Below are 18,481 nucleotides of genomic sequence, written 5' to 3' on the forward strand. Positions count from 1 at the left end.
GTCACCAAAACAACACAGCCACATGTAGAATGACGATCAATGAGGGCAGACTCACACATAAGACACTGCGACATTGCATCTTAAAACTGTTCATTCAGACAAGAGGCAATGTCAAACAATTGGGCAAACAGCGTATTTTACTCTGCTGCTGAACTCAACCACTATGGAACCAGGAAATGAACCTTCACATGGTGACAAATAAACTTTCATACAGGATTAAAGGCAAGATTCAGTTTGCAAGATTTCAGATGAAAGGTTTACATACAGTTTAAACCAGAAGTTTACATCCACTATATAAAAAGACACATATGCATGTTTTTCTCAATATCTGACATGAAATCAGAATAAACCTTTCCCTGTTTAGGTCAATTAGGATTACCATAATTTTTAATATTTGATAAATGCCAGAATAATGAGAGAGAGAGAAAGAGAATGTTTTAAGGCATTTTTATTACTTACTGCAAAGTCAAAAGTTTCCATATACTAAGATTGCTATGCCTTTAAACAATTCTGGACTGCCCATATGATGATGTCATGTGTTTGGAAGCTTCTGATAGTTTTTTTGGCAACATCTGAGTTAATTAGAGACACACCAGTGGATGTATTTTAATGCACACCTAAAACACACTGCTTCTTTGTGTAGCATCATGGGAAAGTCTAAAGAAATCAGCCAATATATCAGGAAGAGAATTGTGGACTTGCACAAGTCTGGCTCATCCTTGGGTACAATTTCAAGATACCTGAAGGTGCCTCATTCATCTGTACAAACAATTATACGCAAGTACAAACAAGATGGGAATGTCCAGCCATCATACAGCTCAGGAAAGAGACGGGTTTCTGTGTCACAGAGATAAAAGTGCTTTGTTCCGACATGTGCATATCAACCCAGGGACAAAAGCAAAAGACCTTGTGAAGATGATGGCCGAAGCTGGTAAGATTGTGTCAATATCCACAGTGAAACGAGTACTGTATCAACATGGGCTGAAAGACCAATCTGCCAGGAAGAAGCTATTACTCCAAAAGAAACATAAAAAATCCAGATTAATGTTTGTAAATGCACACAAGAACAAAGACTTTAATTTTAGGAGACTTGTCCTGTGGTCTGATGAAACTAAAATTTAACTTTTGGGCATAATGACCATCGTTACGTTTTGAGGAAAAAGGGAGAAGCTTGGAAGCCTAAGAACACCATCCCAACTGTGAAACACAGGAGTGGCAGCATCATGTTGTGGAGTTGTTTTGCTGCAGCAGGGACTGGTGCACTTCACAAAATAGATGGCATCATAAGAAAAAGAAGATTATGTGGCAATACTGAAGCAACATCTCAAGACATCAGCCAGGAAGTTAAAACTTGGGCGGAAATGGGTCTTCCAAATGGACAATGACCCAAAGCATACTGTCAAAATGGTAACAAAGTGGCTTATGGATAACAAAGCCAATGTTTTGGAGTGGCCATCACAAAGCCCTGGTCTCAATCCTATTGAAAATGTATGGGCAAAGCTGAAAAGGCAGGTGCGAGCAAGGCGACCTACAAACCTGTATCAGTTACACCAGTTTTGTCAGAAGCAATGGACCCAAATTCCAACCAACTATTGTGAGAAGCTTGTGGAAGGATATCCCAAACGTTTGACCCAAGTCATTCAGTTTAAGGGGAATGATACCAAATACTAATGAAATGTATGTAAACTTTTGACTTTGCAGTAAGCAATAAAAATGTTTGTAAGCAGCAATAATTGAGATTTCTTAAAACGTAACTTTTATTAATAGACTGTTTAGAAGTGATCACTAACAATAACAAGATATAAAGTGTCCTGAACTAATATCTAAAATACAATTAAGGCTACTTAATTATCACAGCACCAGTCTTGCCGGGATATATTCAGATGATTAATTATTCATGTATACATCTTTAGCATTGGCCCATACTTTAGAGCCCAGTGGTTACCTGGAAGTTCATAAACAGATGCCAGAGCAAATAATCACAATAATTATATTGGTTATAGGAAGTTTGGCCCCCAGCAGTTCGCCCCTGCACATTTCGCCCCTATCATTTCGCCCCCAGGAAGATTAGCCCCCGGACGGGGGCGAACTGGGAGCGATATGTGAGGGGGTGAGATGTGCGGGGGCAAACATCCTGGGGGCCAAATGCTGGGGACGAAACATCCAATTCCCAATTATATCATATATAGAAAAAATGGAACAGTCTCACCCATCCTTGTCGTTTTCAGATAGGATGGACTGTATACCAAACCTCAGACATCTGTGCTAGGAATGCCAATTTCAGAAGAAGTGAGGTAGCAGACGAGTGGGGACACTGGTAACCACTAATATTTTTGTGTTCACTACTGTTGTATTTTAAATATTAGTTCAGGACACTTTATGTCTTGTTATTGTTGGTGATCAGTTTTAAACAGTCTATTAGTAAAAGTTACGTTTTAAGAAATCTCAATTATTGCTGCTTACAAATATTTTACTGAGACTATTGACAGGATATCGGGCATCTCTCATATATTTGTATTTTGCTTGCTACATCTTTAAAGTAATAAAAATGCCTTAAAACACTCTCTCTCTCTCATTATTCTGGCATTTGGCAAATATTAAAAATGATGGTAATCTTAATTGACCTAAAACAGGAAAGGTATATTCTGATTTCATGTCAGATATTGAGAAAACATGCATATGTGTCTTTTTATGTAGTGTATGTAAACGTCTGGTTTCAACTGTACAAGGACTTTCATAATATCTACCTGCCCTTCAGATATATTCTCTGCAGCCAGATTCAGGACATAAGAACAGAGGGATAAGAGACAAGTTCACACTGGTACACAGCAATGTGCAGGCGTCCTGTGAATGAGCGGTTACTCTCTGCAAGAAAAGGATGCAGACCCTAATTCCGCAGGGCAAATATCTTTCCTACACCGTCTAATATTGCACTGTTAAATATGAATCAACATGAACTGACATCTATATGTAGGTACGGAATCATTAGCACACAGCCCCGTGGTCACTGTGTATAAGGCTGACTGTTTTATATAACATTACTTATTCTCGTGCACATGGCTGTATTGTGGCTGTGTTTAGTATGAAGCTTTAGCAGGGGTCCCTTTCTGGGGCAGGGTCCCTCTACTGTACCTCTTCATGCCTCCAATTTTGTTACAACAAACTAAATGAAATGGTGGCGTACTGTATCAGATGTGGCATGTACGGAGAAGCAATATCTCTGTGCATATGGAACTCAACTCTCATCAAAAGCAGTAATAAGAAGTGATAAAAAGTCCTATGTGCCCCAAAATGGAACAAATTACTTAATCCTACAAAAAAACGAGCCCCCATGAGGTGAGGCTTACTGCAGAATAAAAATATTATGGGTTTTGTAATGCTGCAATATATTTTTTTTATAAAAATAAGTGTGTTTATTGATCAAAGTTACAGTACATATACACATACATATATGTTTGAGATCTATATTTGTGTTTATACTAGAGACATATGCATATCAAAAACTAGATTTGACATTGTCATGATCATGAAGTAAAAGTTTACATATTAGCATAACACACTCAGAACATTATACAGTTAGGGTATGTGCAGACGATCAGTAAACGCTGCCGATTGGACGCAGCACACTTGCGCTGCGTGCAATCCGCTGCGGCTAGATGTTACAGCATAGTGGATGGGATTTGTACAAATCCCATGCCCTCTATGTGTTCCCTTGCTCCTGCGGCTTACCCGCGGAGACGGACATGCGGCGCGTCGTTCCAGACCGCAGAATGTCAATTTCTCTTGCGGAGACACTAGTCTCCACAAGAGAAATTCTACCAGTGCAATGGATAGGATGCAGTGAAGCCGCATGTGTTCAATGAACATATGCGGCTTCACCTGCATGCAGCGCTTTGAACACAGCATCAAATATGTTGCGTTCAAATAGCTACCATCCTGACGGTGTGCACATACCCTTAGGTCCAGAAACATTTGGACAGTGACACAAGTTTTGTCATTTTAGCTGTTTGCCAAAACATATTCAAGATACAGTTATACAACCCCTGGCAAAAATTATGGAATCACCGGGCTCAGAGGATGTTCATTCAGTTGTTTAATGTTGTTGAAAAAAAGCAGATCACAGACATGGCACAAAACTAAAGTAATTTCAAATGGCAACTTTATGGCTTTAAGAAACACTAAAAGAAATCAAGATAAAAAATGTGGTACTCAGTAAGGGTAATTTTTTTCAGACCAAGCAGAGGGAAAAAATTATGGAATCACTCAATTCTGAGGAAAATGTATGAAATCACCCTGTAAATTTTCATTTCCAAAACTAACACCTGCATCAAATTAGATCTGCTCATTAGTCTGCATCTAAAAGGGAGTGATCACACCTTGGAGAGCTCTTGCACCAAGTGGACTGACATGAATCATGGCTCCAACACGAGAGATCTCAATTGAAACAAAGGAGAGAATTATCAAACTCTTAAAAGAAGGTAAATCATCACGCAATGTTGCAAAAGATGCTGGTTGTTCACAGTCAGCTGTGTCTAAAATCTGGACCAAATACAAACAACATGGGAAGGTTGTTAAAGGCAAACATACTGGTAGACCAAGGAAGACATCAAAGCGTCAAGACCGGAAACTTAAAGCAATATGTCTCCAAAACAGGAAATGCAAAACAAAACAAATATGAGGAAAGAATCGGAGGAAACTGGAGTCAATGTCTGTGACCGAACTGTAAGAAACCGCCTAAAGGAAATGGGATTTACATACAGAAAAGCTAAACAAAAGCCATCATTAACACCTAAACAGAAAAAAACAAGGTTACAATGGGCTAAGGAAAAGCAATCGTAGACTGTGGATGACTAGATGAAAGTCGTATTCAGTGATGAATCGCAAATCTGCATTGGGCAAGGTGATGATGCTGGAACTTTTGCTTGGTGCCGTTCCAATGAGATTTATAAAGATGACTGCATGAAGAGAACATGCAAATTTCCACAGTCATTGATGATATGGGGCTGCATGTCAGGTAAAGGCACTGGGGAGATGGCTGTCATTACATCTTCAATAAATGCCCAAGTTTACATTGATATTTTGGACAGTTTTCTTATCCCATCAATTGAAAGGATGTTTGGGGATGATGACATCATTTTTCAAGATGATTATGCATCCTGCCATAGAGCAAAAACTGTGAAAACATTCCTTGAAAGAAGACACATAAGGTCAATGTCATGGCCTGCAAATAGTCCGGATCTCAATCCAATTGAAAATCTTTGGTGGAAGTTGAAGAAAATGGTCCATGACAAGGTTCCAACCTGCAAAGCTGATCTGGCAACAGCAATCAGAGAAACTTGGAGCCAGATTGATGAAGAGTACTGTTTGTCACTCATTAATTCCACGCCTCAGAGACTGCAAGCTGTTATTAAAGCCAGAGGTGGTGCAACAAAATACTAGTGATGTACTGGAGTGTTCTTGTGTGTGTTTGTTTTTCAGGATTCCATAATTTTTTCCTCAGAATTGAGTGATTCCATAATTTTTTCCTCAGAATTGAGTGATTCCACAATTTTTTCCCTCTGCTTGGTCTGAAAAAAAATTACCCTTACTAAGTACCACATTTTTTTTCTTGATTTCTTTTAGTGTTTCTTAAAGCCATAAAGTTGCCATTTGAAATGACTTTAGTTTTGTGCCATGTCTGTGATCTGCTTTTTTTCAACAACATTAAACAACTGAATGAACATCCTCCGAGCCCGGTGATTCCATAATTTTTGCCAGGGGTTGTACAATCCATATGGGGTTAAAGTGCAGACTCTCAGCTTTAATTACAGCGTATCCACATTCTAATTGGAGCAAGGGTTTAGGAATAACAGCTCTTTAATATGTAGCTGCCTCTTTTTAATGGAACCAAAAGTAATTAGACAACTATCTCAAAAGCTCTTTAAATGGCCTAAATGGGCTTTTCCCTCATTCATCCATCATCAATTAAGCAGCTAAAAGGTCTGGAGCTGATTTCAGGTGTGGCACTGGAATTTGGAAGCTGTTGCTTTGAACCCACAAAATGAGGTCAAAGGAGTTCTAAATGGAAGAGAAAAATGGCCATCATTAGACTGAAAAAAAAAAGAAATCCATCAGAGAGCTATAGCAGAAATGTTAGGAGTGGCCAAATCTACAGTTTGGTACCTTCTACAAAAAAAAAAGAAAAAAAAGAGCTCACTGGTGATGTTGGGAACTCAAAAAAGCCTGGACATCCACAGAACACAACAGTAGTGGATGATCGCAGAATACTTCCCATGGTGTAGAAAAAAACCTTCACAACATCCACCCAAGTGAAGAACACTCTCCAGGAAGTAGGTGTTTCAGTATATAAGTCTACCATAAAGAGGAGACTTCATGAGAGCAAATACAGAGGGTTCACCACAAGGTGCAAACCATTAGCCTTAAAAATAGAAAGACCAGATTAGACTTTGCCAAAAACATCTAAAAGAAGCCTCCCAGTTCTGGAAAAGCATCTTTGGACAGATGAAATGAAGATCAACCTGTACCAAAATGATGGGAAGAAGAAAGTATGGAGAAGGCTTGGAACGGCTCATGATCCAAAGCACAGCACATGCTCTGTAAAACATGGCGTAGGCGATGTGATGGCGCGGGCATGCATGGCTCCAATGGCACTGGGTCACTAGTGTTTATTGATGATGTGATTGAAGACAGAAGCAGCCGGATGAATTCTGAAGTGTACGGGGTGATACTTTCTGCTCAGATTCAACCAAATGCAGCAAGGTTGATTGGACGGCGCTTCACAGGACAGATGGACATTAACCCAAAACATACTGCGAAAGCAAGTCAGGAGTTTAAGGCAAAGAAGTGGAATATTCTGCAATGGCCAAGTCAATCACAAGATCTCAATCCCATCGAGCAGCATTTCACAGGCTTAAGACAAAACCTAAGGCAGAAAGTCCCACAAACAAGCAACAACTGAAGTCAGCTGCAGTAAAGGCGGCAAAGCATCACAAAGGAGGAAACCCAGCGTTTGGTGACGTCCATGGCTCCCAGACTTCAGGCAGTCATTGCCTGCAAAGGATTTTCAACGAAGTAGTAAAAATTAACATTTTATTTATGGTAAAGTCAATTTGTCCAATTACTTTTAGCCCCTGAAATGAGGAGGATTTGTAGAAAAATGGCTGCAATTCCGAAACGTTTCACAGGATATTTTTGTTCAACCCCTTAAATTAAACCTGAAAGTCTACACTTCAATTACATCTCAGTTGTTTCATTTTGAATAAAAAAATAGTGGCCTGCAGAGCTGAAATCACAGAGATTCGGTCACTGTCCACATATTTTTGGACCTAACTGTATGTAATTAATATGGTTGGTATAAAAATTACAGCTCACACTGTGAAATACAAGATTTCATACAGCTACACTGAAGGAAAAGTGTTAAACATTCTGTTGGCTGAAAAGCACCCAAGTTTTGTGCCAATGTTATCTACTTGAGACATAAATGTGACTGTTATTACATTAAAGGGGTTATCTTATAGACTAAACAATGCGCCCTTGGAAAAAAAGATAAGCAAATTAGTTTTCCTCCAGAAGAAATAAAGCCTTGCACATAGGGACGAGGATTAGACCACCTGACAATAATTTTTAAAAGTCAGCTTAAAAATCATTTCACCTGATGAACAAGCTTTTTGCTCATTCATCTTGTGATTGTAATCCTGTTTACACTGCACAACTATCAGAAAACAAGCATTCTTTGGAACAAAGGGACACATTAACCCCCTAGACACACATTAAAGGCCTCTAACAAGGCCCTGCACAATCTAGTCCCCTGATCAGCACAGAAGAGGGGCACAGGCCTAGAACTGCTGGCTGAAAACTGCTAGAACATTCTTTTGGAGATGACTCTGGTTTGGTTATGTCCTTAGTCATGCACCAAGACTTATTAAATGGTTAGATAATAATCTCCAGATGACACTGGAGACATCTTCAGTCCCTCTGGATGAAAGCCAATTTCCATATCATATGAAGTAAAAAATTACTAAGAAAGAAGTTATAACGGAGCTAGTCAGTAAAATGTAGCATAGCCCCTTCACGACCATAATATTTTTAGCTATAATGGGCAAAGGCTATCAAATGTTTCTATGCATGTGCTGTTAACAGATATGTTTTATGCATTATTTTTTCCGTATGGCACCAGGTTAAGGCAGAGTTATTGTCTGCATTGTTTAATATATATTTATGATTTGTCCTATTTGGGGAAATTCCATCTGGGGGATCTTGGCGAATACAGTAAGTGCTCCAGATATATTATTTTCCTGTTATTTCATTATAGTTCCCCGAAAATTTCCCCTATAGCATAAAAAATGCTTATTGGGCACGAAAAAAAAAGCCCTGGGGTTTGTAGCTGAAATGCCTGCAGAGACCATGAAATGTAACATTAAAAGACAAAGATGACCATGGTCAGTAAGTGGGATTCATTCTTGTTCATCTCCTGTGAGTTGTGGGTCAGACCAGCATGTATATAATATCGGAGATCCATGCATCGCTGGTGCCAAAGAAATATATAGTGTGTGCAGCAAGCATCAGCAACACGTACGGACAAGCCTGCAGCTCACATACACGTGTCTGGAAGTGATTAGAACAAGTAACATGCGGTTAATATTATAAACTGAAGGCGAGGTGCTCATAAAGAATCATCACAGACAGAAGTCCTGATCAGGGTTATTTCTAGGGTGCACTTGTCATTGGGATTATCGGAGCACAGTGAGGGAGGTGGACATGTATAGGAATGGCTTGGGATGCAGTATACGTACAGAGGCCAGACTGAGGTTAAAAATTCTTTTCTGTAGGGATAGAGAAGACGTTACTTATATCCTACATTCATCCCCAAAGGAATGGAGAACATGGCGGAGTGTGAACAGTCCCCATTACCTTGGCTGCACTCCTGAGATGGTCATAATAAACTTCTTCTATAGCCTGGAAGTAGATGACTCCTTTCAGCTTTGCTTCATGTTTGTCTGCAAGGAAAGTAATAGTTAGATGAGAAAAAAATAAAGAGTGAGCTGTCAAAGCAAATGGAAGAAACACCAAAGCAATGATCTATACATTAGATTGAGATTTCTTCATATTTATTGTTGAGTGTTTACTTCTTTAAATGACAGCTGCCCGGTGGCGGTTGCAGCTACAGTGGCATGTAAAAGTTTGGGCACCCCTGGTTAAAATTACTGTTATTGTGAACAGTTAAGCAAGTTGAAGATGAAATGATCTCTAAAAGACCTAAAGTTAAAGATGACAAATTTCCTTTTTTATTTTAGGCAAAAAAAAAAATACATATATTGTAATTTTTTACATTTTAAAAATTACAAAAAGGAAAATGGGCCGATGCAAAAATGTGGGCATTCTTGGAGATTATGTACTCAGATAACTTTGACCAAGGTTTCAGACCTTAATTTGCCTGTTAGGGTTATGGCTTGTTCACTATCATTGTTAGGAAAGGCCAGGTGATGCAAATTACCCAGCTTTATAAAAACCCAGCCTCCTCTAACCTTGTGCCAAAAAACAGCAGCCATGGGTCCTTCTAAGCAGCTGCCTAGCACTCTGAAAATGAATACGGTGGAGGCCCACAAAGCAGGAGAAGGCTATAAGAACAAAGCATTTTCAAGTTTCCCTTTCCTCAGTTCAAATTGTAATTAAAAAATGGCAGTTAACAGGAACAGTAGAGGTCAAGATAAGGTCTGGAAGACCAATCAAAATGTCAGTGAGAGTTTCTAGTAAGATTGCTAGAAAGGCAAATCAGAAGCCCTGCTTGATTGCAAAAGACCTTCAGAAAGATTTAGCAGACTCTGGAGTTGTGGTACATTGTTCTACTGTTCAGAGACACCTGCACAAATATGGCCTTCATGGAAGAGTCATCAGAAGAAAATCTCTCCTGCGTCCTCATCATAAAATTCAGCATCAGAAGTGTAAAAGAACACCTAAACAAGCCTGATGCATTTTGGAAACAAGTCCTGTGGAAAGATGAGGTCAAAATAGAACTCTTTGGTCACAATGAGCAAATGTATGTGTGGAGAAAAAAAGGCACAGAATTTCAGGAAAAGGATATCTTGCCAATCATTAAGCAATGGGGGTGGATCAATCATGCTTTGGAATTGTGTTGCAGCCAATGGCACGGGGAGCATTTCACGGGTAGAGGGAACAATGGATTCAATTAAATTTCAACCAATTCTTGATGCAAATATAACACCATCTGTAAAAGAGCTGAAGTTGAAAAGAGAATGGCTTCTACAAATGAGCAATGATGCTAAACACATGTCTACATTTATAATAGACTACCTCAAAAGGCACAAGCTGAAGGTTTTACAATGACCCTCACAGTCCCCTGATCTGAACATCATTGAAAATCTGTGACTAGACCTCAAAATAGAAGTGCATGCAAGACAACCCAGGAATCTCACAGAACTGGAAGAATTTTCCAAGAAAGAATGGACGAAAATTCCACAAGCAAGAAATGAAAGACTCTTGACTGGCTATAAAAAGCGTTTACAGGCTGTGATACTTTCAAAAATGGGAAAATTTAGAAGGAGGAAACAGGGAAGAGTTAGATTTGTGAAGTGAGGTGATAGGTCTGTCTAAAGAGATGTGTTTTTAAAGCACGCTTAAAAATTTGGGGGGCTAGGTATTAGTCGTATTGTCCGGGATAGTGCATTCCAGAAAACTGGCACAGCACGAGAGAAGTCTTGGAGATGGAGGTGCGAGATTTGAATTATGGATGACGTTAGTCCTAGATCAGTTGCAGGGCATGGTAAGGGTTATAGACAGAGATGAGGGAGGAGATGTAGGGTGGTGCAGAACTGTAGAGAGCTTCGTGGGTGAGAGAGATAAGTTTGTATTGAATTCTGTAGTGAATGGGCAACCAGTGTAAAGACTGGCACAGGGTGGAGGAATCGGTGTAGTGGGTGGACAGAAATACGACCCTGTCTGCCGCATTAAACACAGATTGGAGAGGAGAAAGTTTGGTTAGAGGGAGACCGATCAGTAGAGAGTTGCAGTGTCCAGACGAGAATCAATAAGAGCACCAGCAAGAGTTTCTTAAGCTTCAAAGGGGAGAAAAGGTTGAATTCTGGAAATGCTTTACACATGCAGGTAACATGAGTGAGTGAGCGATTAGATATAGGGAATGAAGGAAAGTTCTGTGTCAAATATGATACCAAGACAGCGAGCGTGCTGCTTTTGAGTTATGGTTGAACCACCCAAGGCAAACCAAATTGGTTGATGGTTTGTCCAATAGAGGAATAGATGCGGTATATACAGATAAGAGGAGGAGGCCTAAGACTGAGCCCTGAGGAACACAGACAGTAAGGGGAAGAGGAGCCAGCAAAAGATACAGTAAAGGAGCGGTCAGATAGGTAGGAGGAAAACCAAGACAGAGCAGTTTCTTTGAGGCCTAAGAACAGAGCATAGTGAGGAGGAGCTGATCAAGGAGAATCAGCAGGGACTAGTACAATTACATTTAGCTGTTAGTAGATCGTTAGAGACTTTAGTAAGGGCAGTTTCAGTAAAGTGTAAAAAGAGGAAACTGGATTGTAAAGGGTTAAGAAGAAAGTTATCTGAGAGATAGCGGATTAGAGGAGAGTGGACAAATTGTTCCAGGAGTTTAGAGATAAAGGGAAGATTAAAGACAGGTCTGTAGTTAGCAGCGCAATTCTGGTCGAGTGATATTTTTTATAGTATAAGGGGTTATGACAGCATGCTTGAATGAAGAGGGAAATACACAGGACAAAGAGAGAGTGTAAATATTTTAGTTAGGTGGGCAGTGACAGAGGGGGAGAGGCTCTGAAGGAAATGTGAGGGAATAGGGTCACTGGTGCAGGTTGTAGGGAGAGAAGCAAGGAACCTGGTACCTTCTTCCGTAACAGGTTCAAAGGTAGAAAGTGAGCTTAAGGTGTGGAAGGGAAGGGGATTCAGGCTCTGAGTGGATTGTGCAAAAATGTCCTGACAGATATGGTTGATTTCTTCTGGGAAATAAGTAGACAGATCATCAGCACCGAGGTTTATGACAGGGGCCAGTATCTTAGCACTCAGGAGTGAGTTGGAAGTTTCAAAGAATTGTTTCGGATTGTGATGTGATGAGGGTGGTGAAGTAGACTTGTTTGGCCAGTTGGAGAGCAGAGTTATAAAATTTGAGCTTGAACTTATAGTGGAACTAGTCTTCTACTCAAAGTGATTTTCTCCATTGACACTCGACACTCCTTGAGCAACGCTGGAGAAAATGTGTTTGCAGCATATGCCAGGGATGCTGCCATTTGTGCCGGGTCGTTCTGTGTGTAGCAGGTGCTACTTCACCCAGAGCACTCTACAATGTATTATTATAATGTGACAATGCTGAATCTGAACAGGAGAGGGAGGAAATCAGAGCTAAAGAGGACTGCAGAGTGCTCATAAACTGATGGATACTGATAGCACATAGATTTCTGTATGTGTGGTAAGAGGGGGTGTCCTAGGTACGGAGACAGTTCTTGACAAACGAGGAAAGAATTTTGTGGTCTGAGAGCAGGAGAGGGGAGTTAGTAAAGTCATGCACTAAGCAGACCCAGGAGAAAACTAAGTCCAGAGTATTCCCATCTTTATGTGTAAGAAAGTTGGAAAGTTAGTAAACTGTGAAAGGCTGAAGAAGGAGTTTAGAGAGAGAAGATGAGGGGCAGATGGCGAGAGTGAATCATCAATGGGGATGTTAAAGTCATTCATGATGAGAGTGGGAATGTCACAGGACAGAAGTGTGGAAGCCAGGTGGCAAAATGATCCAGGAACTGGTTGGTTTTGCCTGAAGGACGATGCACAACCGTCACTAGCAGGGAGAAGGGTTTGAAGAGTCTAACGGTGTTGGCGTCAAAAGCAGGAAGCATAAGCGTGGGTACTGGGGGAGAAAACCTGGAAAGCATATTGTGATGAAAGGAGTAGATCAACACCTCACCTCGTCTGCTCTCAGGTATGGTGGTATGTGAAAATTGTAGCCCATCTTACAAGAGAGTAGCACCGGTGGTGGTGTCCGACTGCTGGATCCAGACTTCAGTGAGAGCAAGAGAGTTAAGGGAATTAGAAAGGAAGAAGTCGTGGATGTAGGAGAGTTTGTTACACACTGACCTTGAGTTCCAGAGGGCACAACTAAAAGAGACAGGAGAAGACATGCATTAAATGTTGATAAGATTAGCAGGATTTCTATGTGCAGCAGAAAGAGAGTTATATATACTAGTGGAAGGGGGGCAAGAGTAAGGGGAGATGTTGTCAGTGACTTGGAGAAATAAAAAAAGAAAGAGCAGGTGTTTCAATGATTCATGTGTGCATTTTTTGCCCTGTATGGTGGTAGTGGATGGTTTGGAGTGTTTGAGTAGTGTCAGCAGAGCCTGAGAGCTGCACATGGGAGAGGAGAGAAGAGAGGGACTGATGTGGGGAGAATGCACAGAATTTGGAAAAGGGCAGTAGAGGTGTGACAAAGCAGCTGCTAGGACATAGATAAAGCAAAGAGATATGAAAAATAAATGTTGTTGTACAACTAAATAAGAAGTATGTTTGTTTGAATATCTTGCATAGCTTACCTGTCTCCTGCCCTGTCCAACTGCCATGTTAAACTGCAATGCACTTCAACAATATTGCACTTAGAAAGATATTTCACACATGCCACCAAGGGTCGATTGTATAGTACATAGATGGATAGAGTCTGCATGAGCCTTTGTTAGCAGCTCGGTTCTGACTCATAGAAAGGGATTGTGGTCCCATGAAGTGGACCTCCTAAATAATCTCTATATGCTCTAAAACTGTATGTGGATAAGGTTGTGTTCGTGACTTTTTTCAGCTTGCATACATTCAGTATCCATTCTGCCCACATAAAATACATATTACTAACGACTGTAACATTTATCATCTACATTGTTGGAATCGGGTTAATCAGTGGTTTAGAATAAACTAACAGAGAAATGGCTTCTCTATGTTGAGAGGGTCTGAGGCACAGTCTAAGGCTAAGGTCACGCGAACGTATAAAGAAAAAAAAGATCCGATTTTCATCCAGAAAAGTGGGACAATTCCGTATCCACTCAGTGTTTTTACTCAGCAGCTATTAATCTGTTACAGGACCATATACAGTTTCATTTAACAAAATTGCAATGTATCCGTAAATATCGGATGTTATACTGTATGGCGTCTAATTCTTTTTTTTTTTGCATCCATCTGATTTCGGAGTGAAATCATAGCATGCTGCAATTTTTTTCTCTCGTACCGAATACAAATGAGAAAAAATATGCAGATCTGCACTGCCTCATTAAATAACATTGGTCTGAGCGCAATCCCTTTTTTATTGGATTGCACCCGTCTGATTTATACGTTTGTGTGAGCGAACCCTAATGGTGGAAGTCAGCATGGAGACTCGATCTACCAGCAGAAATGCCCTGATTCCAGACTGCCACTCATGCCCCTCTTTGTGTGCCAGGACAGCAGTTGTTTGACGGACATCGTAAATAAGCGACGAGCATACAATCCGGACAGACACCTGAGTCGTTTAATACAGCACCTGGAAGGGTGCTAAAAATTATCTGTAGGAAAACAAACCAGGGGACCTAATTCTGTGCCCTATAATCCAGGAAAGCAGCTGAACTCCTGCAGCTGGTCAGTACCGAACATGACTTTTAGGGTATGTGCACACGATCAGTGTTCACTGCGGACTGGATGCAGAGCAATTGCGCTGCGTGCAATCTGCAGCGGCCAGATGTTACAGCATAGTGGATGGGATTTATACAAATCCCATGCCCACTATGCGTCTGCGGCACACCCACGGAAATCTTTCCAGACCGCAGCATGTCTATTTCTCCTGCGAGTCCGCATGCAGGCTTTCCCCATAGACCTAATCTCTATGGGGAAAGCCCGCTTGTGAGAAAGAAAAAAAAACGGCCGCTGCTCATTTGCATAATGAGCGGTAGCCGGAGGCGGCTCGCCCGCAGGCTCGGGGCCACAGTCGGCTCCGGATCGTGTGGACGTAGCCTTAGCATAGATTGCAGCTAGGAGGGCAGTCTGATGTGCTTGTGGCTGGGGCAGGAGAGCACAAAGTGGTCATATGGTAATTAGGGTACAGCAGAACCTACAGCAGGTATGGCCACCATCTGTAATCATTAGTGCAGGTATAGAATATGGATTCTGTCGTTCTACAGTGCATGGCCCTCTGCTCACTGATTCTCAGACCTGGGCAGGTTATGCTAATATTCAGGGACCTGTTCACATAAGTTTGTTCCTTTGGTATTTTTAACCCCTAATGTATAACGCAAACATAGGAGGGAAATGGATGACAAAAGGGGTCAGAGGTCAGGGTTCATTTATGAGCAGGATAGTTATTTATGACGCCATACGTCTCCACAGTTTTCCCATTATTCATTTCCAGTTCATTTCTTTGAATTACATAGACAAATTGGCATTTTTCCATAAGCTCGTCTATAGGAGGCCACCTACCAACATAATAGGACAGAGTGCGTTTTAGGCGATCAAACACAAACCAACGCTTCTTCCAGGACTTGATTTTACCCCCCATCTTGGTGAGAAAGCCTCGACACATTTTTTCAGTTAGGATGATGTGAGAACAAGCATCGACGACATGCCCTGAAGACTCAACGTGAGTGCGCAGGTCAAAATCCTCTTTTCGAATAGGAAGGTAACGGGTAAGAGGTCGGGCCTTTAAGGAAAGCAAATGGAGGAATGAAGGTTAGTAAAGCATTGGATACAGAAACACAACTCATACAGACAATATAAAAAGTCTACACACCCCTGTTAAAATAGTAAGTCATGCAAAAAAAGAAAAACATACCAGGAAGAATAATTTCAGAACTTTTTCCACCTTCATTGTCACCTATAATCTGTACAATTCATTGAGAAACAAAGAAAACTTTTAGGGTGCAAAAAGTCTCCTGTGTACTGCGTCCTCTCCAGGTCAACCCATAGATTTTCACTTGGATTCAGGTCTGACCATTCCAAAACTTTAATCTTCTTGTGGTGAAGTAAATTATTTTGTTGGATCTTTAAACAAGGAGATCCTTTTGCTGTGTTGTAAGCTGCTTACGGGCCATGGCTTTAATGTAACGAGCAAGTAAGAAAATGTTAGGAAAATCGTACTAGAACAACTAAACTTTATGATGGCTGCTGAGTTACGACTAGTATTTACCATGAGTGTAAACGTGACTGAATAATTCTGAACACAATCACATCCTCAATTATAAGAGGGTGTTCACACATTTCAGTTTTCTTATTTTTATTTTCACCTTCAAAATGATTTCAGTTTTTTCTCAATGGATTTGTACAGATTATAGGTGACATCCAAGGTGGAAAAAGTTCTGAAATTATTCTTTTTGGTATGATTTTTTAACATGACAAAAACCTGGCATTTCAACAGGGGTGTGTATACTTTTAGTAGCCCCTGTAGATAAGTGTTACAGTATGGACAGAAAGGCAGAAGCTCTCACCTGTGAGAAATGCTTTTCCCTCATTTTCACCTCTTTCTCAATAAGCCTTTGTCTATGAGAAGTTTCATCCTGAAGACGTTTTTCCAATTCTTTCCTTCTCCTCCTCTCATCTTCCAGTGCTCTCTTTCGTGCCTCAACTTCACGCTCCTGCAATAATGAGTGTTAGCATCAGTGAAAAATAATATATATAAAGATTATGCCACCATTGCTATGTGTCCAGTCACAGGAGTTTATGGAGCAAACATCTTGTAAAGCAGTGGACCGGCTCACCCTGGACTCTACAAGTCTCGCTCTCTCTGCATGGGCCTCCAGAAGCATCCTCTCCATTTCCTCAATCTTCAGCATGTCTAGCCCACTTGCACTAATTGAACAAATAGAAGTATTAGAAAAAGCGGGGTACAAGAAGGAAGTAATCCAGGTACAAGAAGTGAGTAATCCAGGTACAAGAAGTAAGAGAATATAGGAGCACAAGAACCCACCTGGACATGTTGTCCGGGGAGCAGGCAGAATTCCCAGTGGACACGCTGGTGTCCAGACTATCAGAACTCTCCAGGCTCAATGTGTCATATCCATGTGAAGGATCATCGTCCCGAGAGTGCAGAGGTCTCTGATGGTGCAGGATGGAGTGGTGCATGATTGGAAGGTAGCCTTGAGATGCTGCCCCATGGAGAGACTGCCATTGTGATTGAGCCTCAACTACAGCTTTCTGCTTCAGCTCCGCGAGACGTTTGCGTTGTTCATCTATCACTTGCTGACCTGCAAAGAAAAGGATTGATGTAGAACACGAAGAACAAGGAGAGCCAACCATAAATATTCACTGCAAACAGTACACAGTGACTTACACAATTACTAGGCAAGATATCCAGTAAGGTTTTTGTGTCATGGGACAAAATAAATGCAAAAGTGTCCTCCTAAAAGTCTCTGCTATACAGTACAGCCATACCTTCTGAAAACAGAAGCAGCCTGCTATGAATTGCCAAATTATGACTTTTAAATCTTCCCTTTTAAAGCAAAGATGCACAGCTGTATATGAGACAACTACATATAAAGGGGGACAACCATTTCACAAGTAATGGGCAGCACGGTGGCTCAGTGGTAAGCACTGCAGGCTTGCAGCGCTGAGGTCCTGGTTTCAAAGGACAACATCTGCAAGGAGTTTGTATGTTCTCCCTGTGTTTGTGTGGGTTTCCTCTGAGTTCTCCGGTTTCCTCCCACACTCCAAAGACATACATTTAGATTGTGAGCCCCAATGGGGACAGTGATGATAATGTCTGTAAAGCGCTGTGGAATTAATGGCGCTATATAAGTGAGTAAAATAAATAAATAAATAATGGTATATTGGCAGGACATGTCACGTGATGATCACTGGGGTCTGACAATTCCTGAGAATGAAGGGGGGGCAGCCTGTATCCCTTTCACAGGTTTTCCTGGTGCAATGTGGCTCCAGCTTCATTCTCAGGAATAGGGCAGGTGCAGATGAGCATATTTTCAGCTTGAGTACAATTTGACAAAACATCAGATCGCACAATATAAGTCTATGGGGCCGTGCATGTGTCCCATTTTTTTCCTCGTACAAAGCCTGTGATAGGAAAAAATCGCAGCATGCCAGAGTTTGATAAAATTTGAATGGCATTAAGCCATGCAAGTGAATGAGTCCGTGGAAAACATCAGACTGCATTCGGGTGACATTTGAGTGCAGACCGATTTCCACAGATTGACAGAATGGAGAAGATGGAGAAATGTTGTTCTCCATCTTCTCCTCATCGAGAGAATCGGATCACACTCTTATCGCAGTTTAATCAGAGTGTGATTAGCATAAATGGCCAGATTCTCTCGGGGGACAGAACACATGCTCATTTGCATTTGTCCTTGGTAAGATTTCTAGACCACTACTGGACCCTTTCTTAAATGCTGCCCCTAGATAACAATAAAAAACATGCACCCACCTCCCAGGCAGATGCCATTATAGCGATGTTGGCGCTGTGTCTCCCGGAGATCACATAACATTG

General features: G+C 41.0%; 1 protein-coding gene across 15 annotated transcripts in view; it reads right to left on the reverse strand.

Moving 5' to 3' along the window:
• PHLDB1 (pleckstrin homology like domain family B member 1) overlaps positions 1 to 18,481 on the reverse strand; it is a 181,609-nt gene that overhangs the window by 3,780 nt on the left and 159,348 nt on the right. For 12 of the 15 annotated variants that reach the window (XM_073656591.1, XM_073656589.1, XM_073656592.1 and 9 more), the window contains 6 exons: positions 16,952 to 17,228; positions 16,743 to 16,833; positions 16,473 to 16,619; positions 15,469 to 15,688; positions 8,911 to 8,996; positions 8,793 to 8,822 (listed from right to left, as the gene is read on the reverse strand). In XM_073656591.1, the coding sequence (XP_073512692.1) occupies positions 8,793 to 8,822; positions 8,911 to 8,996; positions 15,469 to 15,688; positions 16,473 to 16,619; positions 16,743 to 16,833; positions 16,952 to 17,228 (851 nt within the window). The remainder of the gene's footprint in view (positions 1 to 8,792; positions 8,823 to 8,910; positions 8,997 to 15,468; positions 15,689 to 16,472; positions 16,620 to 16,742; positions 16,834 to 16,951; positions 17,229 to 18,481) is intronic. The other 3 variants (XM_073656587.1, XM_073656590.1, XM_073656598.1) reach the window with 1 other exon arrangement.

Source organism: Phyllobates terribilis, unplaced genomic scaffold (genome assembly GCF_046119375.1).
Source record: "Phyllobates terribilis strain yellow unplaced genomic scaffold, ASM4611937v1 Scaffold_12__6_contigs__length_324123572, whole genome shotgun sequence".
NCBI lineage: Eukaryota > Metazoa > Chordata > Amphibia > Anura > Dendrobatidae > Phyllobates > Phyllobates terribilis.